This window comes from Ambystoma mexicanum, chromosome 4p, assembly GCF_040938575.1.
Source record: "Ambystoma mexicanum isolate Mex_15411 chromosome 4p, UKY_AmexF1_1, whole genome shotgun sequence".
NCBI classification, from domain to species: domain Eukaryota; kingdom Metazoa; phylum Chordata; class Amphibia; order Caudata; family Ambystomatidae; genus Ambystoma; species Ambystoma mexicanum.
The window spans coordinates 772772772-772799729 of NC_090927.1; the positions used below are offsets into that span (position 1 = coordinate 772772772).

Here is a 26958-nt window from a genome sequence, read left to right on the forward strand (position 1 = left end):
GCTTTTGATGATCTAATCTGGGAAGAACACTTTGTTTGCTCTCCCATCTTTTTCTATCCAGACGTCGCTCTCCTTGCCGGTGGTCCAGACGCAGTGCTAAATCTATCATTCCAGTACAGGTATCTGGTTGGGGATCGACCTGTGCTATGAGATCCTTTAGGTCATCCCTTAAGCCTTGATAGAAGAGGGCTAACCTTTTTTCATGTGGCCATTCAGCCTCTACCACTAACCGATTAAAGGATGTCACGTAGGTAATCAGTTCTTTGCTGCCCTGTCGTAGCATCAACAACTCCTTGTCTCGCACTAGGGAGGCTGCTTTGCGGTTAAAGATCTTGCCAAACTCTTCCTGAAAGCCCCTCCAGTCATACAGAATTGCATCGTCTTTTTGGACCAAGGGTGTTGCCCAGGCTGCCGCATCCCAGTGAGATATGAAATAACAAAAGCCGTCCTGGACTGATCAGAACGGAACACAGCGGCCTTAGTTAAAAAGTTTAACTGGCATTGTGTAATGAAGGTTGTGTACCTCTGTGGGTCCCGGCCATAACGCTCAGGGGTAGCTAATGGTACTGGAGTTTCGGTAGTGACCTGTACCTTCACGGGAGTAGGGGCCCCCTCAGGCAAAGGAACCCCCTGGGCAGCCAGACCCCAAACCTAAGTGGAGAGATTAAAGTAGTCCTGGCGAGTGGCCGCTAATTCAGCCTTAAGTTCGTGCAGAGCTTGGGCTATTTCCTCCATAATGGCGGCTAAGTTCGGGCTACCTGGGCGCTTATAATACATGGGTTTGCGCTTCTGTCATAGGCTCTTATTCCAGCGCAGAAGTAGCACAAACTCCTTCCTCCCCTTAGCAGTTTTGGCGCCTGGGACTTAATGCACACAGGGCACCGCAACCACCACGGGGAAAGAGGGTTAGGGTCCACGGGTTGGATAGGTATGGGGTTGTAGGATCACCGGGTAGAGGTTAAGGGAGATATTATGGATAGGTAGGGGGTTTGGGGGAAGACATGCTCCTGATCTCTTGATGCTTGGTTGGTCACACTAAACACCTTTAGATCAACACATTCAGGCATGCACACAAGAGAACTCTTAGAGACTCATACTCCGTCTTGCTGCACTGAGTTGGAAGAGGCTGCTTAGCTTATTGTCACTGATTCATAAGCTAGCACCAAACATTGCTTACTCCAGCAATAACATCATTAGTTGACACTTCAGTGTCAATTACACTGAATGACATGGGTTTGTGTTCAGCTCAACCCACAGCTTAGAAACCTTTACACATTAGGCGTGGTGCTGTCTTGAAAGCCTCACTCACACTACATGGCATGTGCTAGTAACTAAGGAACACATGTGCACCACAGTCTAGATTTGTACTGGTCCAGTACCAGGCAGTTAGTGACACTATACAGAACGTATTTCTCAAAGAAACTGTAAAAGACTTAGCTTCGGTGCTTGTCTGATGTCCGGTTTTGTCTGCGGCCCCCCCCAGTGGTGCCTTGGAAACCGCGAGCTGCGTCTGCCAAATGAAAAGGAATTAGTACGCGTGTTTACGTAGTTTGTTTCCACCACAGATTGACTCGCACACAATTCTACATGTGATTAGTAACATCATGCGCCTGATGCCCAAAATGCGCTTTAAGTCTCCTATAGTGAACGGGTGCCTCCCGGACCTCGATCCCCCCGTGCCTTCATGCAGTTAGTTCGGGAACTGCGCACACAAGTCTACGTTCCATTCAGGAAATCAGATAAATGTACTTAGCTTTTGTGCCGCGGGTCCGCGGTGAACTGGTCTGGCAAGGGATGGCCCCGCGCAGGAGTTTTGCCTTCTCGGAGCTCTGCAGGAAGCGTCCGCTCGCGAAGAAGTCGAGCGCGAACAGAGTTTCGGGGTCTGCGCATGCGCGATCCCGTTTCGTGCATGCGCGATAGCCGGGGCGTTGTCCGCACAGGTTGCAGGCCTCGTGTGCCTGTTACTGGATTTGCTGCTCCCGGGGCTGCTGGGAGTTGTAGTCTTAGGAGCTTTGTTTGCTCCTGATGCCGTTTTGGTCCAGCAGATGCCACTCTCCCCCATCTGATATTCCTACAAGAGGGACAGAGATGGCATCTGCTGGATAAATACGTCCCCATACTGGTGGTGCCACACCAGGCCCCTGCTGGGCTCTGACAGGAAGACACTTCCAGTCCTGGGTCCTCTTGCCCTCTGGCCGATGCCTGCCCCTCCGATGTTGAAGGCCCCAAGCCATCATGGCTCCCACCTTGTTGCTGCTCCTGCTGCTGTGCCTGTGCCCTGGCTCTTGCTGCCTGCACATCCTCCTCCGGCTGGGGTGCAGTTGTTGAGGTGGCCACCCCTGCTGGACGTCCGACTCCCGACTGTGGCAGGGATGTGTCCTCCACCAACCTGGCCGCAGGGTCAGAGGCAGCTCCACAGGGTACCCAGGTGACACATGGGTGGGAAGATGGCATGGAGGACGACTGGCGCATAGAGGGTTCATGTGAGGAGGGGGTCGGAACAAGGTCCAGCAAACGGAGGATTTGGCACGTGAAAATCTTGCACGTCTGCATGTAATTCAAGGAAAGGCCCTTAGCGAGTAAGCGAGTCAGCACACATACGCGGTTTCATTGGACCAAAGGCCCTTAGCGCCTAAGCGCGTCTGTGACGTGATGCACGCGGGTGTTTCCCTCATAGCACGTGATGACAGAGCCCACGTGGAAAAAATGCACGTCCGAGTGTCAGCATGTGTAATTGGAGGAAAGGGCCTGCGTACACGCGTAAGGGACGTGTACGTGTGGGCCGGTTTAAAAGGTACGTGTACAACGCCATTTTCTTGTACGTGCTTTTCGTGGAGAGCGAGTGGGTGAATTCTGTACTACTTGTCGGTTCACACACGATTACTTCACAGCGTTTCACGTTCGTACTCCCTGTTACCTCTGACAGCTTTCTTCTTTTTTTGGTTGGGCCTGTTTCCTCAAACAGCGTTCACTTCTTCTTTTGTCCTGTCTCCTCAGACAGCATACAATTCTTCTTTTGGCGGAGGTGTTGCCAACAGGCACACGCGCGTCTTTTTCACGTTCTTTTTCCAGGCAGACGGTGAGTCGCGCACATATTTATCAACTGTGCTTGCCCCGTGTGTCGCGTACCCCTTCAGAGGTCATTGTAGGCTGCGTGTATTAGGCGTACGCTTATTTTTGTGTTTCTGGGTGCCACAGCGTAGTGCGGGTTCATTTTTCCACGCACGTGGTCTACGAGGGATTGCGTGCACGTTGGTTTTTGTTTTTGGGCTGCCTGTGCGTTGCGTGACCCGTCATCTTCCCCCAGGGGTCACAGACAGCCTTGTTAGAGCACTAGGGTACGAATTCCATCTAGTACCCTACCCCTTTCACCCCCAATTGCCCAGGACAATAGTTTACTTCTCCTCCCATACGCACAACAACATCAGTGCCATGGTTGGGAGGCGACCAAGCGGTAAGGGAGGCAAAGGTGGCCGACCTTCAAAAGGTGAACCTGGTGGGCGTGGTAGGGGACGTGGCCACGATTTGCAGGGTGCCCCTAGGTCCCCATGTGTGGAGGAGCAATCAGGGACACCCATGCCCCCCCATGGTTGAGGGAAACGTGGCTGACACATCTCAGCTCAGCCCTTGTTGGACCAGCCCATTGTGGCACCTGACCTGGCACAGGATGACTCCCAGGCTGACTTCCAGGTCAGCAAGTCTAGGCCACGTGTGGCGGTGCAAGTTGGTGTCACCAGGCCACGTGGATCGGGGGCAGCTATGTCATCTGCTGCCCCAAGAAGGCAGGGTGGGGAAGCTGCAGGGGCAGCTGCAGCTCCATCCACCCCAGCTCTGACTGTCCCAGCCAGGACAGTGTCGGTCCTGGTCCATCAAACTGACTTTCCCCCTGCCAACATTGCACTTCAAGCAATGCCTGCACCAAGTCCTATGGTCATTGTGCATTCGCACACTCCTACTACCCAGTCCACCGGCGCTTCTGCCCCTACTGACCAGAGCGGCAGAAGCCACTCTGGCTCAGCTCCACCTTTAAAAAAGAGGAAGAAGGGTGCTATAGCACTACAGGCTGAGACCCCAGGCATGGCTACACACTCCGGCACGTCAAGGAAGCCTAGCTTTAATTACCCGGAACTTGATGCACTTGTGGGCTATTTGTCAGCACATAAGCACGAAATGCTGGTGACTGCAGGGTGCAAGACCACAACTGGTCAACGTAAGGCACACTGGCAGATCATCGCGGACCGCATAAGCGCCCTTGGATTTGTGAGGCGCACCGCTGCTGATTGCTACAAGCGGAATGACCTGAAACGCAGAGCAAAGAACAGCCTGGCCTCAAATCATGCCGCTACTCTGGTGACTGGCGGTGGGTCTCCACCAGAGGACAACAAACTCACTGAACATGAGTCTGTTGCTGGGGCCTTCGTCACAGAGGAACAGATCCAAGGTGTGGGAGAACTACATGATTACGACGCATTGTCCGGTGAGTGGCCATGTATGTGTGTCTAATCCATGTGTATGTTGTTTGGGTGACGGGTTCAGATTGAGTGGCAGGTGAGGGTGTGTGCACCTGAGTGGTATGGTTCACCGATGTGCTTCCTCCCATACATTCACGTGCCTTGGATTCGGGTACGACAGTATCCCTTCTGGCGAGAGTAGCCGTTTAGCGCCACATTAGTGCAGTTGCCCTTGAACTGTCATATTCAAACAACATTGTTCTGATTTTTTAAGTGTTCATTCAGGCTGATTGTTTAAATTCTCCCACTTTTGCAACGCATTTTTCACCACTAATGTCACATATGTGACATGCTTCTGTCATTGATTACACCCCACATTGGCCCACATTTGTTACCTTGTTAGGTGAATGATTTGACCATTCAGGCTGATTGAGTATTGGCCTGCTCACATTAATTTTTGGGGCCTGTTTGAAAGTGGAACATGATAGTTGTTTCCTGTCATGTTGAAGTGCACAACCATTGATGTGTATATCGGCCTGCAATCACTGTATTTTTGTACACTGGATGTGTTGCAGTGTGTGGCACATACGTATTTTGTCGCACTATGTAGCATTTTTCATCTCATCATGTCCATCTCACATGGATGGCTGACAGTACTCATTCACTGACATATGGATGTACTTGTGGAATGTACCATGGCTATGGTACATGCCATCTGTGTGATGGCATGTGTCATGTATGTGATGCCATTGCTACCCAGCATGCAGCATATGTCTTGCTTATCCATCTTGGTGTCCTCTGTGTGTGCTTTTTGCCTCCCCTTCCAACTCATTGACAGTGCATGCATGCCAGGGTTATAGTCATGTGGGACATGTGTAAATCATGTACTGGATCTCTGGCTTGTCAGGCCTATGTGTGTGCTATGGTGCTCATGCCTGTTTCCATTTGTTGTCTTTCATGTTTGTGCAGGTGATGACGCACTTGATGTTGTTGAGGTTGAGGAGATGGTGCAGACCCAGGAGGAATCTGAGGCACGACCGGGCACCAGTGGGGAACGTGGTGTGGTGGTGGATGAGAACCCAATCTTGCTGCAGACCATTCTGCCCAGGGGTGTCTCTGGGTGCACCTCCCCAGACCTCTATTCAGGTGCTGAATCGGATGATGAGACTCATGTGCCGTCGCAGATAAGTGTTTCAGGCAGGGATTCTGTTCTGTCCAACCCACCTGCACCAGGGGTAGAACCCTCTATGGGGATGTCAGTGTTGGTATGTCTGCCTTTGGCGGTTATGGATGCAGAGTCACACTCCACAGCATCTGATCCTGTTCCTGGGCCAGCAGATTAGAGGGGGTGTCCGTACGCCACCAGGCAATACCGTATGGGAGAACTCCATGTACAGTATGGCGACCCAACAGGCAGCATCAGTTGAAATGATGGCTCAGGCAATGGAGAGGGTGGCCACTTCCATTATCCCCCCTGAAAGGCAGATGGAGCAACAACAGCAGGCAACAGACTCCATTTGCCAATCACACAAGGAAGACATGTTGGCGTCCAACAGGGACCGACGGGCGGCACTGGAGACTCTGCGCCAATCCATATCAATAGAGTCCCAGGCCCACAGGGAAGCCCTGAAGGAAGAACTACATAACCTCAGGCAGAGTCTTCTTGACCTTGAGGCTTCCAGTAATTTTAGGGCAGAACAGCAGCTGGAGCAGCTCACACGTTCGCTCTCAGCTGAGATGCAGGCAACACGTGAGGAGATCCGGGCATCACGTGAGGCCATGCGTGCAGAAATGCATGCAACCCGTGAGGTGGTGCATGGGGATCTCCGCACTTTAATCCTCCAGAATCAGACCTTCTAGACCTGCATGCTTGCTGCCATTGAGGACCATACCAGGGCTTTGCGTGGGCTGCCTCCCATAGTGCCACCACCTCATGATGCAGCAGCAGAGGCTGATGAGAGCGACAGCAGTTCTCCCACAATGGTATATGGCATAGCCGTGCAGGCCATGAGCCCAAGGAGGTATTGTTTTTGTGCAACATCCACGCAGGTGGGTGTTGGTGTGCACCCTGTCCTTGAATCTCAACCCCTGGCCCCCACATGGCCATTTTTGATTTTGTATTAATTTCTTTTTTTTTTTTACAGTGTGTTGCCTTGTGTGGCTCCCGTGGGCATCCACTGTATTCCGGCTGGGCACATGCAGGCTTGTCCTGAGTTTGGGTTAGATGCTTGGGTTCGTGATACACACACCCCTCCTGCTTCCCGTTTCCATGGGCTTGCAAAGGGTGTGCCCAAGTGACAGTGAATTACACAGTGACGTTGGGCTCCCATGAGCTGTGTGGGCAGTCTGTAGTCAATACTGTGTATACATTCTTAGTGGATATTGTTGTTGTATTGTACACTGCATGGTGTATTCATATGTGCTTGTGCATCCATGTCTTCCTCCTAATTTGCAGGTTCATTCCTCATGTCTTCACAAGGCTGTCTTTTTTGGAGATGGAGTTCATGTTGAATGCAGTACACTTACACATTTGCGTGGCAGCAACACAGTACAGTTGGAAGGGGTCGATGTGCTGGCATAATCAGGTTGTAAGGCTACCACTACTTTAACTTAGTACTGTCATGTTTTTGCTATTTTTGATGTGTTGCTGCATTGTATTGTTGGTAAGTATTTGGTCATGTGTGTTGTTGGGTCTACATTACTGGGAGCATATTGTGTGTGGGCACTTTCCATTAGGGAGAGTGTACTTTGTGACACTTGTGTCAGGTTTTGTGCATTGCTTTGTTTGCTTTCACATTGCATGACATGCCATGGTGTGTTTGGTGGTGGAGCTGGGGAGGGGTTGGGTGACATGGCGCTGTTCTCATGTTGTATTTTGCAAGGGGGTAATGAGTTTTTCTGCAGAGATGTATGTCATTTGATGATACAGCATTGGTGGTGTTTGGGTAGGCAGGGATGCACACAATGTAACACTTCCAGGTGACCAATCTCAGTCTGGTATGGTTGTGACAGTTGACTGTCCCTTATGTCATCATCATTGATTGTCAGCTGGTATGTGCCAGGGCTGTGTGCACTCCATAGGGGTGTGATTTTATGTGAAGTAATTAGCCACCAGCTGCGTTCGGGCTGCCTCACCAAGTGCCCTTTCCCCTCCCATGCGCAGCGGGCGTGCATGTGGTTGGGGATGTGGGCGCACCTCCATGTCCACCGGCAGGCCCCGGCGTGTTGCAACGTTGTGCAGGACACATGCTGCCACTATGATCCTGCACACTACTGGGGACGCGTATAGCAGCTACCCACCAGAGGGGTCAAGGGAGCGAAAGCGTGACTTGAGCACTCCGAATGTGCGCTCCACTATGCCCCGGGTTGCAATATGGGCTGTGTTGTATCTTACCTCAGGTGGCGTGGTGGGGTTCCGAATTGGCGTCATCATGTGGGTGCTCAGAGGATAGGCGTTGTCCCCTGGGGAGGTGGTGATGGGTATCATTAGTGGGGTTGTGACATTACTCAGTATCTGACATGCATGCATGTGCAGTGGCATTTATACTCACCAAGCAGCCATGTATCACCATGCCGCCCAGCTTCTAGGTCCCGGTTTAGGGTTGACATTCTGTAAATGAAACTGTCGTGGGTGGACCCTGGATAGTTGGCATATACTGAGGTGATGATTTCCTTGGCATCGCATACTACCTACACATTGATGGAATGCCAGTGCTTGTGGTTTCTGTAGATGTGCTCTGTTGCCCTGGGAGGACGTAGAGCCACATGGGTGCAGTCAATGGCACCTAGCACTTTGGGGAAGTGTGCCACCCCGTAAAAATCCTGGACGGCAGCCTGCCTTTCTGGTGTTCTGGGCAGGTATATGTGCCTGGAGACTGATGGACGTGCAGTCATGATGGCCAACACATGGTGCAGGCAGCGTGACTGCGTGGCCTCTGACACCCCCCACCCCACTATGGCAGTTGTCCGCTGAAATGATCCAGTGGCCAAGAAGTGCAGTACATTAAGGACCTTCTCCAGGGGGATGAGTGATTGGGAGCACAGGGTGGGTGATGTGAGGTCATCCTCCCACTCACTCACCAGGTCGAGTATTATGTGAGGTGGAAACTTGTACCTCCCATACACCTGGTCATCAGGCATCCCAAAAAAGGCTGGTTCTGGGTGTAAAAATTCTGGGCCTGACTATCCTCCTCCTCCTCCTCCTGCGGTATCCCACGACCACTGCTGCTAGGAATGGTATATTCATCCTGGTCTGAGCTTGTTTTGTTGTTTGCGCGCACTTTTATGCTGCGTGGGTCCACGTACGCCAGCAGGAAGCAGGCGTACGTGGACCCGTGCAGCATAAAAGTTTCCGGATTAGCGCGTCTTTTTTGGCGCACGCGTTGGCCCCGTTCGATTCCATGAATACGTGTTGTAGGTGAGCGTGTGGGCGTTCCGCACACTTGCCTCCTGTACTTCCACCGTGACGCCCACATTTTCACACGTTGTTCCCCGTTCCGCGTGTCACGCCCCGTGTTACGCCTACTTTTGTTGTGTGCGCCGCGCTATGTGCGCTTAGCGTACGCTGTTTGAAGACATGTGCGCCAGCATGCGCCAAGTAGGATTTTAGCGCACATCCATGGATTTCCACGCGCCCGGACTTACATGAATCGCTGTGCGCAGGTTTCACTGCGATTTTCGCACTGGCACTGCGATTCGCACGGTTTCGCATGCTTGCGCTGAAATTTTCAGCGCACATTAATTCCATGAATCGGCCTGAAGATTTTGAGGTGGGAGTATTTTACTCTCTATTTTTAAACTTTGAGAGTAAATGTGATTTTAAGCGAGTAAAAATGACTTTTCTCCTTCGCAAGAGAGTAAAATGTATGCAACTTCCAGCCGACGTGTGAAAAAACTGTATGGAAATCATTATTATGCGGCAGCTTTCTGCATTGTGACAGAATACACCTTTCATTATTTTTGGCCATTTGATCTCTTCTGTATATATTTAAATGTTGAAATCACAAAAACCTAGCCAATTATATAGTAAAGCATACATGAATTTGTATTGTATTGTGTGTTTTGAGATTCGATAGCAGAATTGTCTTTTGCTGTTTAATGAAAGTCCTAATTTCCTGGAGCTATTACTACCTAATGGTATGCCAGTGTTATGATACAACAGTGCAGAGAGGCATGGACTCCATGCTAAATTCTATATCTAATCTAGTGGGCAAATGCTAATTTATATAGCTCTTTTGGCAAAGGGCTACATGAAGTTAAATGCCTATCTGGATTATCACAGGGACAGGTTTTGCTGAGTTTCTATTTCAATTACCAATGTAACTTTCATTTGTTTGTTTTTGAACAGCTCTTGCACTTCCCGGAGAGTCAGGTTTTGGGTGTTTTAATTGCAGTCTTCAAGATTTGAGAGGCTAGAACACCTGTGATTGGTGTAAAGACAATCACTCCCCCTTGAGCAAAGACTGCTGCCACTGACCATTTATAGTAATGTACCCCATTGACTGCAAGGTTGAATGGATGTAAACTAGACTGTGCATAGTCATCATTTTACACACTGTTTTTATAATTAGACTATAAATTAAATTAGAAGTGTAAAAATGAACTGCTTCCGCATGATTATGCACACAGCACAGGAACCCTGAAAAAATACTGGTTTGCTTTCACTGGAAAAAAAAGCATAACTTGTAAAAAAAAAAAAAAAAAAACTCTCAATTCCAACTTAATTTTCCATCTTATTAGTTATACAATCCTAAAATTCTAGGACAACATGCACAGTGCTTCTGAAGCTGAATGGAAAGAAACCATTCCTTTTATCACAGTGTGAAGTTTATTTTTTTGAAAGGCTTCAGAGAAATACATTCTGTTTCAGAGGTGGCTTGCAATTACATCCATGTAAATAAAAATCACAAGAAGCCTTCTGGTTTCTGTAAAGTAACCTGACCTTTGCACTGCCCTCTGCTCTAAACCTGCTTGTAAATGTACCCAGGAAAATAATAAAGCTGGCGTGTTTACAAGATTTTCATGCGTAAAAAGGCCTGGTACTCACCTTATCTGGAGCCCTGGTTATATGTATAACCACAAGCCCTAAATAAAAAAATAAAAAATAGACGACACCTTAATCTATTCTCATCTCCCGAAGAACACATCAGGCATGTAAGGGCTGTCCTAGAAAAACTGAGACAACACTGCATCCCAGAGTTTTCAGACAACGTGCATCCCATTACCTCCCTGCTCGGGAAGAATAAACTCTTCCAGTGTAAAGAAAAGCTCACTAGACGTTCCTTACCCTGAAGCAATGGTTCACCACCGCCCCAATCCTACAATACCCACACCCCGGGTTTGCCTATGTAGTTGAGACCGATGCTTCAAATGTTGCTGTGGTGGCTGTTTTGTCCCAACGAAATCCGGAAACTGGCCAGTTACATCCCATTGTGCTTTGGTCCAAGAAGTTTACCCCATCAGATCTGAACTATGCGATAAAGAGCTCCTTGCAATCAAGGCCGCATTCAAGGAATGGCGACCTTACCTGCTTGGTGCTAGACATCCAATCATGGCTCTCACAGATCACATAAACCTACAATACATGAAGACCGCCCGTGCTCATTTTGCCAGACAACTAATTGGGCATTGTTTTTTTGCAGAATATAACTTCACAATTTCCTATCAGCCGGGGGTTCGAGATGGGAAGGCTGATGCCCTGTCCCAATTGGGATGGGGAAATGAGAGGGAAGAAAGTACCTATGCAACACCAGAACTTATGGCCATCATCCCAACCCACAAGATCCTAGAATCTGTAAAGCCAACGTCAGATCAGGTGCTTCAGTTACACAAGTCAGTTACATCAAGCCCTCACATCAGAGGAATTGCACACCTGTGTTGCCAATGATTCTGAAAGGGAAATCAAGAACAATCTACCCTACCATCGGAAACGACTATACCTCCTTACACCAGCAACGCGTACTCTGGTACTTCAAAATTACCATGATAACCCTGGTAGGCAGACATTCTGAAATAACAAAAAACATAGATAAAATATAACTTCATTAATGGTGGCACACTTTGCAGGAAGATGTCACACAGTATGTGAACACGTGAGATGTAGGTGCTCAACAAAAGACACCAAAGAAAAAACCACAAGGGCTGTTCCAACCCACTGCCAATACCGCCTGCTCCATGGCATACAGTGTCAGTGGACTTAATTACTGATCGACCGACATGTCAAGGTTTCAGTACCATTCTGCTCATAATTCACTTTTTGTCAAAAATTGCACATTTTGTGGTCTTGAAAGGAATACCAAAGGGCACTATGTTGGCACACACCTTCTTAAAACAGATAGTCAGACGCCATGGATTCCCATCCACTGTCATCTCTGGCAGAGAGAACCAGTTTATTTCCTGTTTCTGGAGGAAATGCTGTGCGTTAGCTCAGATCGATGTCCATCTATCAACCAGTCACCATCCCCAAATGGACGGCCAGATGGAAAGTACTAACCAAACCCTTGAATGGTATCTCCGCTGCATGTTCGTGCACACAGACTTAGATTGGGTAGACATTCTCTGGGTAGCTGAGTATACATATAACAACTCTACTCACAGCTCGACTGGTTACTCACCTTTCTTTTTTCTCCATGGAAGACATCCACGCACCTTGGCATACGATTCCCCTGAGACCCTCGGAATGCCTGCTTTTGACATTTTACACTAAACCATTCACCACACCGTCAAACAGACCACAAAGCATCTGCAACTAGCCACGGACTTGAACAGGAGATTTACAGACTGTAAGAAAGAACCCATACGCGCATATCAGGTGGGAGACAAGATGTGGTGAGCCACTAAGCACATTCAGCTGAAGGACCCAAGAAAATACCATACCCATTATATAGGCCTGCACACCATCTCTGATCTAATCAGCCCAGTAGCGGTCAAATTACAGTTGCTCGCCACATTACGCAAACACCCGGTATTCCACGTGTCACTGCTAAAATCAGTTTACCCTGGCACACGAACAACAATGACAAAACCACCACCACCACTACAGATTGAAGACACAGAACCTGAATACGAAGTACAACACATTTTAGACTCAAAAAGGGTAGGACACATCTTAGACTATCTAATCGACTGGAAGGGGTATGGAGTCTTGGAGAGATCTTTGGAGACAGCCTCGAATGTCCACACCCAATGCCTTCCACCGAGGGTGGGCAGCTGTCCCATATTTTGCGGGATTGCTACGTAATTGGGGACTCTGTCCTGCAGTTTGCAGAGTGGCTGTGCGGGATGCAGGTTGTCCGGACTACTGTCACTGTAGTGTGACTCTTGGGAGACAGCAAGTCGGGACAACCTGCCTCCAGCACAGCCACTGTGCAAACTGAAGTGGCCATTTACATAGCACGGCGCTGCCGCCTGCTGCTTTCTTTCTCTGGGCGGTTCCACAGCCCCAGCTCCTTTTGAGCCTGCAGGTCGAGCTGCTAACGCTCCGACACCTGGCTTCATTCAAATGCTAATGCTTTGTTCCTGGGGTCGTGATGGTCATGCTTGCAGTTAAAATATGTGACCATCACTTTGCAAGGACAAACCATTTGCATTTCAATTAAGCCAGGTGTCATGATTCTTTTAAAGACTCAAGGCAAGTGATTATGCTCTGATCGTCTCTTTACTTCTCGAGCAGCAAAGTATAAAGAAACAATTATGAAAAACAATGCAACATAAAACTACAATTCCCAAAAACTGCAGTGAATTCGTAGTCCGTTTTTCATAAGTCCACAAAACCCATGTGACCTTTCCAATCCAATCACATTTCACTGTCCCCTATAAACACTGCCTGTTTCAAAGTCCTTCCTCTTTCTGCCGCTGATCGAACAACTTAAGAACTTGCGCCCCAACCGGTTGACTACTTCTTTATTCTTTACTTTGATCCCTCTTCACAACTTCGTTGTCTTCTGCTCTGCTCATGTCAAAAAATATAAATTCCATGACATATCTCCTCCTGAACGGGTGGGCAATCGCATAATAGCAAACATGACATTACCATTTACAAATTATAATACTCTTCAAAAACAATATTTTTGCTACCATTCATCCATTATAGCAATTGAATTGGGTGGAATAATCTTTCGCCTCTGTGTCTTTAATAGAATCATGACTTTCTGTAACGAATGTGTGGAAATCTGTATTCTATGTCAAGACTAGGAGGCTCAGATTATGCTCGTTTAAAGTTTATGTACCACTGACGATGCTATCTGTTCCACTGGTCTAAAATAAAAATTCTTAAACATTGTCTCATTAGACCAGTCTGCCCCCTTCAAAATATCTTCCAGGCAAGCCCCTGACACAAAGGCTGATGACGCCATAGCACCTCTAGTCGAATGTGCTCCAAACTGTCCTATGTCAATGCCTGCCTCTGCCATGCACCATCTCACCCATCTAGCCAAAGTGGCCGAAGCTACTGCTTTAAAAGGCTTCCTGATTGCTATTAATAGCTAATATTCCTCCATGGGTCTCAACATATCTGCCTTAGTTTCATAAGCTTTCAGACATCTAACTGGACATAAGCTGGGCTTTCAGGAAATGCCATTTATTTAACAGTCTTAATACCTGTTTTCGTCCTTTTCTCAATGTAAAATATAACACCTGTGGGCGAAAAAGATTTCCTGTTCGTCTCTAACGCCTTCACATCTGACACTCTTTTGCAGGAAATTAAACTTAACAAAGTAGTTAATTTAGCCCAGAGAGCTTTCCTAGAAAGATTCTCATTGTCCGGCCAGGCCTCAAACATCCTCAAGACCGCACTCACGTCCCAAAGACACAAATACCTAGGTGTAGGTAGTCTCATGCACGTGACAACTTTCAATTTTCTGCATATTAAAGGATGTTCACCCACTGGTTTTCCTGCAATGTACTCATGTCCTGCAGATATCGCAGATCTGTAGGTGTTAATAGTTCTGTATGCTTTAGCCTGAGTTGCCTGTGCCACCAGGAAATTCACTACGTGAATTACATCAGTTTGTATGGGATTAACTTCTCTCTCCATACATCAATTATTCCATCTTTGCCATGCCGCTCTGTAGGCCTTCCCGGTTCCTGGGGCCCATGACTCTTTGATACATTCCTGAGCCGTCCCCGAAAGACCTGGCTTGCCCCAGGCCTTCCTGAAATCGCCCATGCTATATCAGGTTCAGGTTCCCTGATTGTACCAATGGGTGAGTTTCTCCTGTTGGACCTAAGACTATGTCCCTTCTGTGTGGCAATAGAATTGGAAAATCGTACAACATCTCCAGCAGGTCTGGTAACCATGCTTGACCCCTCCAATCGGGTGTCACTAAAATTACTGTCGCTTCCTGTCTCCTGCCTGTGCCACAGTATGTGTTATCATGGTGAACTGAGGGAAAGCGTATTCCTTCGCTGGTCCCCATACCTGGAGAAATGCATCTGTCGCCGTCACTTCTGAATCTGGTCTCCAGCTGAATAATCTGGATATCTTCCTGCTCAGCCTCAAAGCGAACAAATCCATCAGACACGGACCTCTCCGATGTATGATCTCCTGGAATACTGAGTAGTCCAGCTGCCAGTCGCTGGAGTCTCTCATGTACCTCGAATTCCAGTCCGCCACCTGGTTGAGTTCCCCCGGCAGGTGTTCTGCCTTCACGCTGACTGCCCTCTGGAGACATAGGGCCTCGTTATGAGTCTGGCGGTAACCGAGGCTGTAAAACTGCCTGGTTACCGCCGGACTCGTATTACCATTCCGCCTCCGTGATTCCCGGAATTACCGGGGCATTACAACCCTGGTGACCCGGCAATTCCAGAGGCGGAATGGTGTAAATCCCCATTCCCATTGAGTCGCATAGGACTCAGTGGGAATGGGGATCATGGAAACACCGGCACCATCTTGTGATGGTGCCGGTGTTTCTTCGTCCGCCTGCAGGCCAGCGGTGTTAAACCCGCCAGGTCAGACCTGGTGGGATTGACGCCTCCGCCTGCAGGAGTCGTGATCACCCGGTATGGAAACAGCGGTGGCGGCGGGTTTACCGCCACCGTTGTTTCCATACCGGGTGAGTTGTAATGAGGCCTATAGTTGCCAAAACTCTTTGGCTATCTCTGTCAGCATCCTGGATCTCGTCCCGCCCAGTCGGTTTATGTATCTGACTGCCGAAACGTTGTCCATCTTGAGTAATATGGCACATCTCGCTCCTTCCTGTGTCCAACAACGGGCTGCGAAGGATCCCACCAGGCGTTCGAGACAATTGATGTGTAGGCCCAATTCTTCGCTCGACCATCAGCTCCGGTCGATTGGTCGCAACATCTGGCTCCCCATCCCCATCGACTGGCATCCGATTCTATTACCAGTTCCGGGGATGAGCCAAATATTGCCCTGCCATTCCATGCCTCCATGTGAAAGTACCACCATTCTAGCTCCGTTCTCGCTTCCTGAGATATGGGCACTTTCTGTTCGTAAGATAGACCTTTCCTGATATGTTCAACCTCTGCAACGCTCTGTAGTGCAGAGGTCCTGGAAAGATTCCCTGTATCGACGATGACAGACAACCTACCAACCTCGCTATCTCCCTCAAAGAAATCACCTGTCTTGACATTGTGCATTTTATTTCTTTCTTTATGGAGTTCACCTTCCCCATAGGTAGTCTGAGAGTACCCTGTGCTATTTCTAAGATAAAACCCAGAAATTCCATCTCCTGTGCTTGTTCTAATTCTAACTTTTCCCAGTTTATTAGAAATCCCAGCTGTTGTATTAAATCTGCTCTACAAGAATCTCTCTGCTCTGGCACATCAGACAAATGTTGTCCAGGTAAATAATCATTCTGATTCCTTTTATACATATAAGGTGAGCGTGGGCTATTTAGCATTGAGACCTCTGTGCACAGAGCTTCAGTGGCTTTGTCCTCTGTGGCAGCCACCACTCTACCACCACCCTGGCATACTTCTACGCCATCTGCAATTGACGGTTGTCAGGGACATTGCCACCACCTTGCGAGGACGGCCTCTGATTTCCTAAGCCTTTGATATTCATCATATCATTAGTATTTGAAGCTGTAGCTTCCCTCTGAACTAGCTTTTTATTGTTGTCAATCTCGAGATTTACCTCTTAAAGGAGCTAAATCATGAGCCCCGGAATTCAATACCTGAGTCTGTACTGGTGCCCCACTCGATTTCTCATATATAGAAGCGCTGTTCTTAAGAATCAAATCAACTACTTTTGCTAGAATGAGCTTAAAGTCTCTCTGTTCTTCGGCTACATTAGATCATAGGTGAAATAGCGCATCCATTTTTGCTTCTAATGCCGTTACTGAGGCCATGGTGCAAGCCTGTCCCCGATTTCGTTGTTCAGGGCAGACAGATTCATATCCCCTAGATGTATCCCCTGAGTCGCTTTCACTAAAAGAGGAGTCGGAGGAAGAGTGCTCGTCAGTTGGGTCTGGGGTCGCTGATGAGTTTGTACTTATTATATTATTATAGTTTTGTTAGAGAGAATTCTCTCTTTAGGCTGAATTTCCTAACCTAGTGAGTCCCCCAGCAGCTTTGCTGGATTTCTGGAGTTTGTTTTTTTTCTCCTGCCAAGAGTGAGACTCTTTTTCTCCCACTCTTGGACATGATTTATGGTGTTTCTTTGACTGTTAATGTGTTTTATGGTCTATGGGGTCCTTTACTCCATAGGGTCTCATTTGTTTTTACTATGCGTGTTACACAGCACCCTCCGTGCAGTAACACAGGGGTGTCATAGTGACACCCCACCATAGACTCCATACCCTGGGACTGACTACTGTCTCCCAGGGCATGTAAAGTCACCTTTGGCTTTACTAGTCCCAAATTATTAACAGACACCTGTACAAACCATCATATTGTGGACGTACTGGTCGGGGCAATTCGGTTGCCCCAGGGTCTGTTAGTCGAGGGGGCACGTCTCCGCCCCCCCTGATCGAGTTTTGGCTGGTGGCAGTGGATACTACTTTTTATATTCGACCGTGAATATATTCCTATGGGATTTTCCCATTGTTCGAGGCTACCAACTTTAATTATTTAATTCTCATAGCCTCGAACATAAAGCCAGTTTATTTAATAAATATTAATTCACTGGTTGGTATTTTTTGCCAGGACTCGATTCTAAAATGGCATTTGTGTTCTCTTCTGTGACTCCAACCCAAGTCGAGCCCTTTGTTCCACTTTTTCGGCAGACTTCTCCACAGAAGCCTCCAAAAGTGGTGCCACTCTGTCTGGGTACCACAGGGGGTGTGGGAGGGGGTTTAGGCACCCTGGACTGAGTTACCTTGGTAACTCAAGTCGCACTCTTGTGTGATTGGCCCAAGTGGTGAGCCGGCCGGTTCACCACTTAGCATGTTTGATTGACAGCTAGGCTGAGTGAATGGGGGTATGCTGCATAAAAGCAGGGCTTTGGGGACTGGAACTTCAGAAGATGCCACAGGACCTCAGAATCCGACGAGGGAGAAGCTGAGCCGACCTACCACGACGACACCACCGGTGGAGCCCTGCGGAACCGACTCACCACTTCCCGATGACGGAGAAGATCTCCCGGCTGGAGAGGCTTCTTCCCCTAACTGGTGGGCACAACCAGTTTACCTTCTTCTCTTCGCACCCCCGACCGGCTAAGTGGTCGAATTGCCCGTGCCAAGCACCCCGGGAACCGGATAGCCACTTACCACTGGACCGCGAACTAAAGGACCGCTCCTTTTACCTGAGAAACTCTGCGGCTGGCTTCTTCCCTGGCAGTGCAACGGACTCCTGTCTTCCTCCTCGACGAGATCCTCTCTTCCCCCGGACGAAGCACTGACTTGCATCCGCTGCCAGGAACAACTGCCCCCGCTGGAGTATTCTCACCACTTTAAGGTACCGTGTCCGCCAGGCCTCCCTATCTAAAGATTGCTACAAGGTAATAATAACCCATTAACCTTCTGGACTGGGCTGGCCGCCTTGACCTCCTAACTGGTCCGTTTCTTTGGTCCAACTCCTTTTCGAACCTTTACGAGACTCTTGTGCACTGCAACTGTGTGACCTTGGACCCAATTCGTTTGATCCTTTTAAAGTGGATCCGGCCTACTGACTCTAAACTCACGGTGTTACTTGGCCTCCTCTCTTGTTGTGTTAAAGTGTTGGGATCTGTTCCAATTTATTCTCTGCTTTTCTCTCCCTTTTTTTAAACAAATTATTAGAGTGCCATCTACGTTGAGCGCTCACCGCTATCTGAAAATAAGTGGGGCTTTACTTAAGACTTGTCTAATATTTTTTGAAGGGAGTGTATATCTTTTAGTGACCGTGTTTTTGGATTGCTGTGTGGATGCAGTCTCCGCTATGATTCCTCAGGAACCAGTGGCCCCATTGCCCAGCAATATGATGGACCTCCTCTTGGCCATATCACAGATCTTTCAGGACCTGAAATAGTGTTTAGCCCCGGCTAAATCATTTGTAACCATGGCCCTCTGGTGATCGCTACGTCCTTGATGGGTTGGGCAGCTCACTTTCTACCCTATTGTTGGCGGGCTGTGGGAAGGTCAGGAGATGTCTTTCCATACCAATTTGTTGAGCTTTAGGGCAGTTCATCTGACGTTGCCGGTCATTCTTGCTATCAATTAGGGGTTCAACTGTCCACGTCTACATGGACTATGGCACTGCAATGTCCTATATCTACACGATGGGCTGAGTGGAGCTGTACCGACTGTGCAGGGATGCCATGCTCTGATTGATTTTGACAGTCAATAATGTGGTGTGTGTCTCTAATAGCGGCTAACCTAGGGAACAGTCAGAACTTGGCTGAACTGGAGCACTATAAGCACAGATCAAAAGAAGTAAACCAAGCATTATCTGCAATATTGGATTGCAAATAGCAAGCTGGGTGCTATATACATGTGAAAGTGAATTGTTGCAAATAAGTTGTTTGGGTGCTCTATCCCTTTGACAGTGAATTGAACCAAGAAGTTGCTGTGCACTACATCCCTGTGACTGGTGGGAATATTGAGCCTGATTGAGATAATTTTCCCTATTAAAGAAAGTACCCTGACTCTTCATAGTTTATCCAGTCCTGACACCTCTCTTTTGTTTTTACATGGATCAATCGCAGAGAGGAGCACCCTGTTAAATTGGTGAGTAAAACCCTTATGTCTCATAGGTGTTTTTCTATATCCCTCTCCCTTTGTCCAGGAGAGAAAACTAAACTATCCTGGAGAAATGACTTCTCTTTGATAGAGGTACAATGCCACTCTACAGAGGATGTGTAGATGTATGGTACTAGGCACCTTGAGAATGTATAATTTGACCCACCCTGACAGCTTTTGCTTAGATCATTACTGGAGAGGGGAACTTTCAGTTCAGTTGTGGACAAACCTCTAGTCTCTATGGGCGACTTTGTATAAATTGGTATTGTAATATTATATTTTGTGTCATGTGTTTTGTTGATCCATCACAGTACACTTGTCGCTTGCACAATATAATCAATTCTTACGTTTTTATTATTTTTGGCAAATTTACGCTTCAATATTAGTAGAGTCAAGGGCTACCTGGCGGCTTGGCTTTATTAGTTGCCCAGCAGTTTTGATGTTTTTTAAAGAGCTTTCTGTGAGGGTCACATCTCTTTTCTACCCAAAGTGCTCTCTGAATTCCACCACAAGCAAATGTATCTGTTTTCAAGTTTTTTCTTCCTCTGCTACCCTCAGACTGAGTTGCATTTTCACAGGTTTTTATCCCAAAGAGGGTCTTGACATTGTGTGTACACCGGAATCCTGCATTTCACCTGGATTACTAACTTTTGAACTTTGTGGGGCCCTGTAAAGGAAGAGCAATTTTCAATAATTATTCCAGGTGGATTGTGTTATGTATCAGAGCTTGCTACAGATTTGACTCACAAGGGACACCTGTCTCCCAGTTACATTGATATCTCTCCCTATATCATCACCATGACACTCTTGCTTGTGGGGATGCTCGACTGAGACACTCTGTAATACAGGGTTTTTGCTGCAGATAGATGGTCTTCCCTTCTGTCATTATGACTTTGGGAGTCGTAGGTGAGGAATCTTTGGGTGAACCATATTCATTATATGATCAAGTTGCTTACCTTCAGTAATGTTTTTTCTGATTGATTTGATATTCATGTCACAGATTCCTTATCAACCCACCGGCCTTCCTCGCTAAAGATATCTCATAAAGGTGTTCATTTTTAACATGAACGTTCTTCTCCTTGTCTGCGACCAGGGCAAATATAGGTGGGAAGGTTGCTAAGATACCTGCAGCTCCATGCATATAATAAGATGACACTTCTGGCGCGAGAGGTACCAATTACCCCATTCATGTCAGCCATGGAGCTGTTTGGTGTCACCTGGTAGCTGTGAGAATATTTTCCAGAGGACTTTGCGCCTGGATCATATTTCTAAGATGAGGCATTTGTGGGACGAGGAATACTGTATCCATCTGAAAGATTACGCAAGGTAAGTAAATCATTCATTTGGCCCACTATCCTCATCTTTGCTACTTTTTATATTAGCAGGTTTCCATAGTGTGGGATTGGTGATATGGCAGTGTCCTGTGTTTTTTGTCTTGTAGTGGGAGGTTGTGATTTATTAGCCCTGCAATTTCAGGTTTTGCCTACTGTACCGGTACTACTGTTTTTGGCATCCCTCAGCCTGTCAGTGGCCTCCATATGTATCAGCGAGATGCTTTGAACCTCCTGACAGCCACCTTATTCAGAAACATGTTTATCATTAATGAATATGGGAAGTGGCTGATGAAAACTTACTGACAGAACTTAAAAACATGCAGTACACTTGTTCTCCAATGTTTATGAACTGACCACCTGTTTTTCAACATGTTAATAACTTTTGTCATAGGTAATTTTTTGATAACTTAGATAAATAGTCCCTAAATGGTGATTGATTTTTATTTACAGCACGAGTGGCAGTAGCACAGAGTAGCTCTCTTAACCTGTTTACAAACCGTGATGCTGAGCTGGAACAGCGCGCCATGCTCTTGAAGAGGTTAGCCTTTGCAATCTTCAGCAGTGAAATAGATCAGTACCAGAAGTTTCTTCCAGACATACAAGGTAAGATAATGGACTTAATATTATAATACACTTACCACTTTCAATTTCAAGACAATTGTTGAAACTGCACATCTAATGTGAAATGAAGCATGTTCTCCATCATGGGGTCTGGCATGGATTCACATGCTCATGAATATTCCCCGTCGTCAGGCTGGGAATCCTTGGTAAAGAAAAAATCAGTATCAGTTTCGTTTCTGATCTGTCTTTCCTAGTAGTAACCAATCACTGATCTCTGCGTAATACTGACCACAGCCAATGACTGCCCTCTACCTAAGCCCCGCCTCTGGCAGCCATCTTCAGATTTTTACCGCACGTTCAAGTGTTGGGAGTCCTCGTGCTTAGCTCTCGAGCTTTTACTGCGTGTTTTGCGCTTTTTCAGGTGAATTTTCACATTTTTTCGGTTAATCGAGCCTCAAGCTCCACCGTTTCAACTCCCGTTAACGGCTACCCGTTGCGGGATTTTCCTACACCCCTCAAGGGTGAAGATTTCGTCGAATCAACTTCTTGGAGGATTCCAGAAGATTCGCGGCCTACTTCGAGATGGCCCAGGATGCGAGTTCGTCGCCCGGACCCAAGCTGTTTCGCAGCTGCCCTGGATGCGGGCTGCACAATGTGTTTAAGGAAGACGAACATTCGCGATGCCTCTACTGTCTTCATGGGGACAAGACTCATGTAGAGAAGGACTGCCAGTTATGCAAGAACTTGTCGGAGCGGACTAGGAGGGACCGTCGATCCCGTCTCGCAAGCTGGTTGGAGAAGGGCTTGATGGGTGAGAAGAAGAAGAAAGGGTCCGAGCGGGCTTCTAAGTCCTGTGCGGGCGCCCCGGCGACGGGGGCCCAACACCAGGTCAAGCGCCGCGAGTCCGCTGGCTCCGGGAGTGCCGAAAGGTTGGGCTCTTCGATCGCCAGGCAGGGTGCACCTTCCCCGGCACTGTCAACCACGAGCCAACGCTCCGGTTCGGGGAAGAGAAAGTCCGAGACCCCGGGTAAGCTTCGGGAGAAGCCCCGTCCGATCTCGGAAGAGGGGGAGCGAGGCGTCGCCCCTCCCCCGAAGGAGAAAGCCCGGTACGCACCTAAGGTGGTGAAGGCCCCTACCCAGCAGGCGAAGGCCTCTATCGAGGCGACTCTTGCCAAGCCGGCAGGGACACCGCCAGCGGAGACTGCCTCCGGGACTAGAGTTTCCCTGCCGCCAAGGAGGGAATCCTCTTTTCAGCCCATCGTCGTGGCCGACATGATGGAAGAAGCGAGGGGGGGCATGGTGCCCTCCTCGAGCTCGGAGTCCGCCTCGGAGGAGGAACTGACCGAGGCCTTGAGGAACCTCGAAATCCAATTCGAGAAGGTTTGATCCCGTCAGGAGGATCCTCGGGAGATAACCGAGGAAGACGACGATGGTGAGGAAGAGCGGCCTTCCCTTCCGGCGCAGCAGGATCCTAGGCCTCAGGATGGCTCGGCGGCCATTTCGTCTGCCATCCAGTCCTTATGCTCTGAGATAAGGACGAGATTCCCACGGCCCAGGCCGGATTACCCGCAACCTGGCCCGTCGGGAAGTCCTCAGAACAAACGACGGAGGACCCAACCCTCTCCTCCGCTCGCCCCCGTAAGGCCTACAGTTCCCTCCTCATCCTCCCACGAGTCGGGAGATGATGGTGCGTTGGGCTCGACGACGCGTTCTGAGGGAGACGGCGGCAACGACGGAACGGGTCTCCCGTCTCCCGTCGCACGGGCCTCGCCGCCCGACGAGATTGGCTCATTCCACGCCATGATCGCCAGGGCGTCCGAATTGTTCCAGCTCTGCCCGGAGGAGCAGAAAAAGGAAGGTTTCCATCAGCGCCGGGAGGCCAAGAGGAAGACGGTCATCGCGGTGCCCCTAATCGATGACATCTGGGAGGAGGGCCTGTCGGTTCTCAAAACCCCCTCCACGGCACCAGCCAAACGGGACCGGTACGAGAAGAAGTACCGGGTCCCCGAAACCGCTCCCCTGTGCCTCAGGGCCCAGCCAACGCCAGACTCGGTCGTCTCGGCGGCGGCGAAGAAAAAAGCAGCGGGGTCAGGAGCCTCGACATCGAATTCCCCGCCGGACGGCGAGGGAAAGAAGTTGGAAGCCATGGGGCGGCGGGTCATTTCGTCGGCGGCGACGATGATCAAAGCGGCCAACGCCCTGGCGATCGTGGCCCGTTACGACAGGGAGCTCTGGTTTAAGCTGGCCCCCATATTGGACTTCCTGCCAGACGACAAAAGGTCCGAGGCCCTGGAAATACTGCAAGAGGGCGAGGTGGCGTCGGACCACGCCATAACGGTGGCAACCGATATTGCCGATACCGGGTTCCACCAGCTGGGCAACGGTGTTTGCCTACGACGACGGGGTTGGCTCCGGGCGACCGACTTCCGTCAGGACGTCCAGACCAGGGTGTTGGACATGCCGTTCGACGGCAGCAACTTGTTCGGGAAGGCGGTGGACGAGTCCCTCCAAGCCATAAAAACGGAGAAGGCACGCGCCCTAGGAGCCCTTCAGCAACGACAGCCCTTTCGGAGCTCTGGAGGCAGACAGGGTGCCTCCAAGGGATCCAGCGGTGGCTCGTCGTCCTACCGCCAGGCGGCATGCTCCTCGTCTCAGGAGGCCTACAGGGGTCACGGCAAGCAGGGAGCGCCTCGCCGCAGTCGGCAAGGTGGCCAGGGCGGCAAGGCCACCACCTCCAAGCAGGACTGAACCGGCCATGGTCTCGGGCCCCCACCGAAGCACCCCGGTGGGAGGCCGGCTGATGAATTTCGTTGGCGTGTGAAAGTCCATCTCCACCGACCGTTGGGTGCTGGATACCCTGGCAAGAGGACACTTTATCGAATTCCTGAAGAAGTGCCCTCACGTTCCACCTGTGGCCAGGAAGGAAAATCACGTCCCGCAACTGCTGTTGGAAGTACGGGCGATGCTCAGGAAAGGCGCCATCGAGCTTGTCCCGAAGAGGCTCCGCGGCTCCGGGGTGTACTCAAGGTACTTCCTTGTCAGGAAGAAGACGGGCGGCTGGCGCTCCATCCTGGACCTTCGTCGTTTCAACAAATACATCAGATCACAAAAGTTCAGGATGGTCACCCTCCAGCACGTACTGGGACAGCTGGAGGAAGGCGACTTTCTATCGTCGTTGGACCTGGAGGATGCATACTTCCACGTTCCCATCCTCAAAAGTCACCGAAAGTTCCTCAGGTTCGTCGTCCAGGGACGCCACTAACAATTCAGAGCACTGCCGTTCGGATTGAAGTCGGCCCCCAGGGTCTTTACCAAGTGCCTAGCACCAGTGGCGGCGCGGCTGCGCCTACAGGGGATTCACCTCTACCCCTACCTGGACGACTGGCTCATCCGCTCAAGGACGAGGGAACTCACCATCGAACACACTGCAAGGACCATCCAGCTACTCACAAACCTGGGATTCGCCATAAATTACCCGAAGTCCCACCTGATGCCGTCGCAGATGGCCCTGTTTCTGGGAGCGAAGCTCGATACAGTGAGGCGCCTGGCGGCCCCGTCGGACGAACGGACGAAGACCATTCTAGGCAAAGTGCAGCGCCTGCTAGCCACGGACGTGGCCAGGGTGAGGTCCATCAAGTCCCTCCTGGGGATGATGTCCTCTTGCATCTACCTGGTGCGCCTCTGCAGACTACGGATGCGCCCTCTTCAAGAATTTCTCGACGCCCGTTGGATACAGGCGACGGGCACCTTCGAAGACAGGCCCCCCTCAACGAGGTGTTCCGGCGGGCGATTCAGTGGTGGGGCGTTCGAGCGCACCTCACGGCGGGCAAGGACTTTCAGACGCCGGCGTACCAGGAGACGGTGACGACGGATGCCTCCCTGGAAGGTTGGGGCGCCCACACCGGAGATCTCCACGCAAGAGGCCTCTGGCCCCCGGAGGAGAGGCTCCTGCACATCAACGTCCTGGAACTCCGAGCCGTGTTCTGGGCTCTCAAATCGTTCCACCCATCGCTCAAGGGCAAGGTGGTGCGGATCTTCACGGACAACACCACGACAATGTTTTACATACGGAAGCAGGGAGGCACCAGATCCCCAGCCTTATCCAAGGAGGCACAGGATCTGTGGCACTGGGCGGTCCCCCAGGGGGATGTTTTTGGTTCCCTTCCACCTGGCAGGAGAAAGCAACACCATCGCTGACTCACTCAGCAGGGAGCTGCGTGCGTGTCACGAGTGGGAACGGCGCCAGGATCAGGTGGATCAACTCTTCCGACGATGGGGCAAACCCCAAATCGACCTGTTCGCAACAGCGACGAACTCGAAGTGCAAGAGGTTCACCAGCAGGTTTCCCCAGCCGAGAAGCATGGGCGATGCGTTCTCGTTCCCCTGGGACGGCCTATACCTGTATGCGTTCCCTCGGTTGCCGTTGCTGCTTCGACTCATCAGCCAGCTCAAGAGGTCCCGGTGCAGGATGATCCTCGTCGCACCGGCGTGGCCGAGGCAGATCTGGTTCCAGGACCTTCTGGACTTGTCAACGTCCCCTCCCATCAAGCTGTCGGCGGACGCGTACCTTCTCTCCAGAGAAGGAGGCGCCATCTTCCACCACGACCCGGCGTCGCTGAACCTGCCGGCTTGGCTCCTGCAGCGCTAGAGTTTGGAGGCTACGATATACCGGCCGATTGCAGAGAGGTTTTTGCAAAGGCCAGGGCGTCCTCGACTCTCAAATGCTACGGTCATAAGTGGAAGAGGTTCTCTATCTGGTGCCGAGCACAGAAGATCAACCCCCTACGGATTACGGCCCCTCAAGTGCTGCCGTACCTGCTATCGCTGGCAAAGGCTGGGTTAGCCCATGCCTCCATTAAGATTCATCTGGCGGCGATCTCGAGATATACCAGAACCACAGGACGGACGTCCCTGTGGTCCCATCGACTGGTAAAAGAGTTTGTGAAAGGACTGTTCCGGTCGTTCCTGCCGGTGAAGGCCCTGGCCCCGGCGTGGGACCTTAACGTGGTGCTGACCAGGCTCATGGGGCGCCCATTCGAGCCGATGCACTCCTCACCTATGAAGTTTGTGTCGTGGAAGACTGCGTTCCTGGTGGCCATTACCTCCGCACGACGAGTGGGAGAGATCCAGGCCCTATCCTGCAAAGCACCGTACTTGACTTTCCATGCCTCGAGGGTGGTGCTTAGGACGCACCCCTCCTTCATGCCCAAGGTGCCGTCAGACTTCCATCTTAACGAGCCCTTGGTGTTACCTGTTTTCTTCCCGTCTCCTTCGTCGCCGGCCGAGAGGACTTTGCACTCGCTGGATGTGGCTAGAGCGCTGAAGTTCTACGTGGACTGCACGAAGAGTTTCCGGAGGACATCACAGCTGTTCGTGAACTTTGGACCTGTGAATCAAGGGAAGGCTCTCTCGAAGTCTTCTATTTCCAGATGGCTCTCCGGCTGCATCATGCACTGTCACCGGTTGGCTAACCGACCGCTGCCAGGCCGTCCG

At 50.0% G+C, this 26958-nt stretch overlaps 1 protein-coding gene across 5 annotated transcripts in view; it reads left to right on the forward strand.

The window, feature by feature from the left end:
- The window catches only part of DOP1A (DOP1 leucine zipper like protein A), a 2904166-nt gene that overhangs the window by 2494048 nt on the left and 383160 nt on the right, over positions 1 to 26958 (forward strand). For all 5 annotated transcript variants that reach the window (XM_069606322.1, XM_069606321.1, XM_069606320.1 and 2 more), the window contains one exon: positions 21355 to 21507. In XM_069606322.1, the coding sequence (XP_069462423.1) occupies positions 21355 to 21507 (153 nt within the window). The remainder of the gene's footprint in view (positions 1 to 21354; positions 21508 to 26958) is intronic.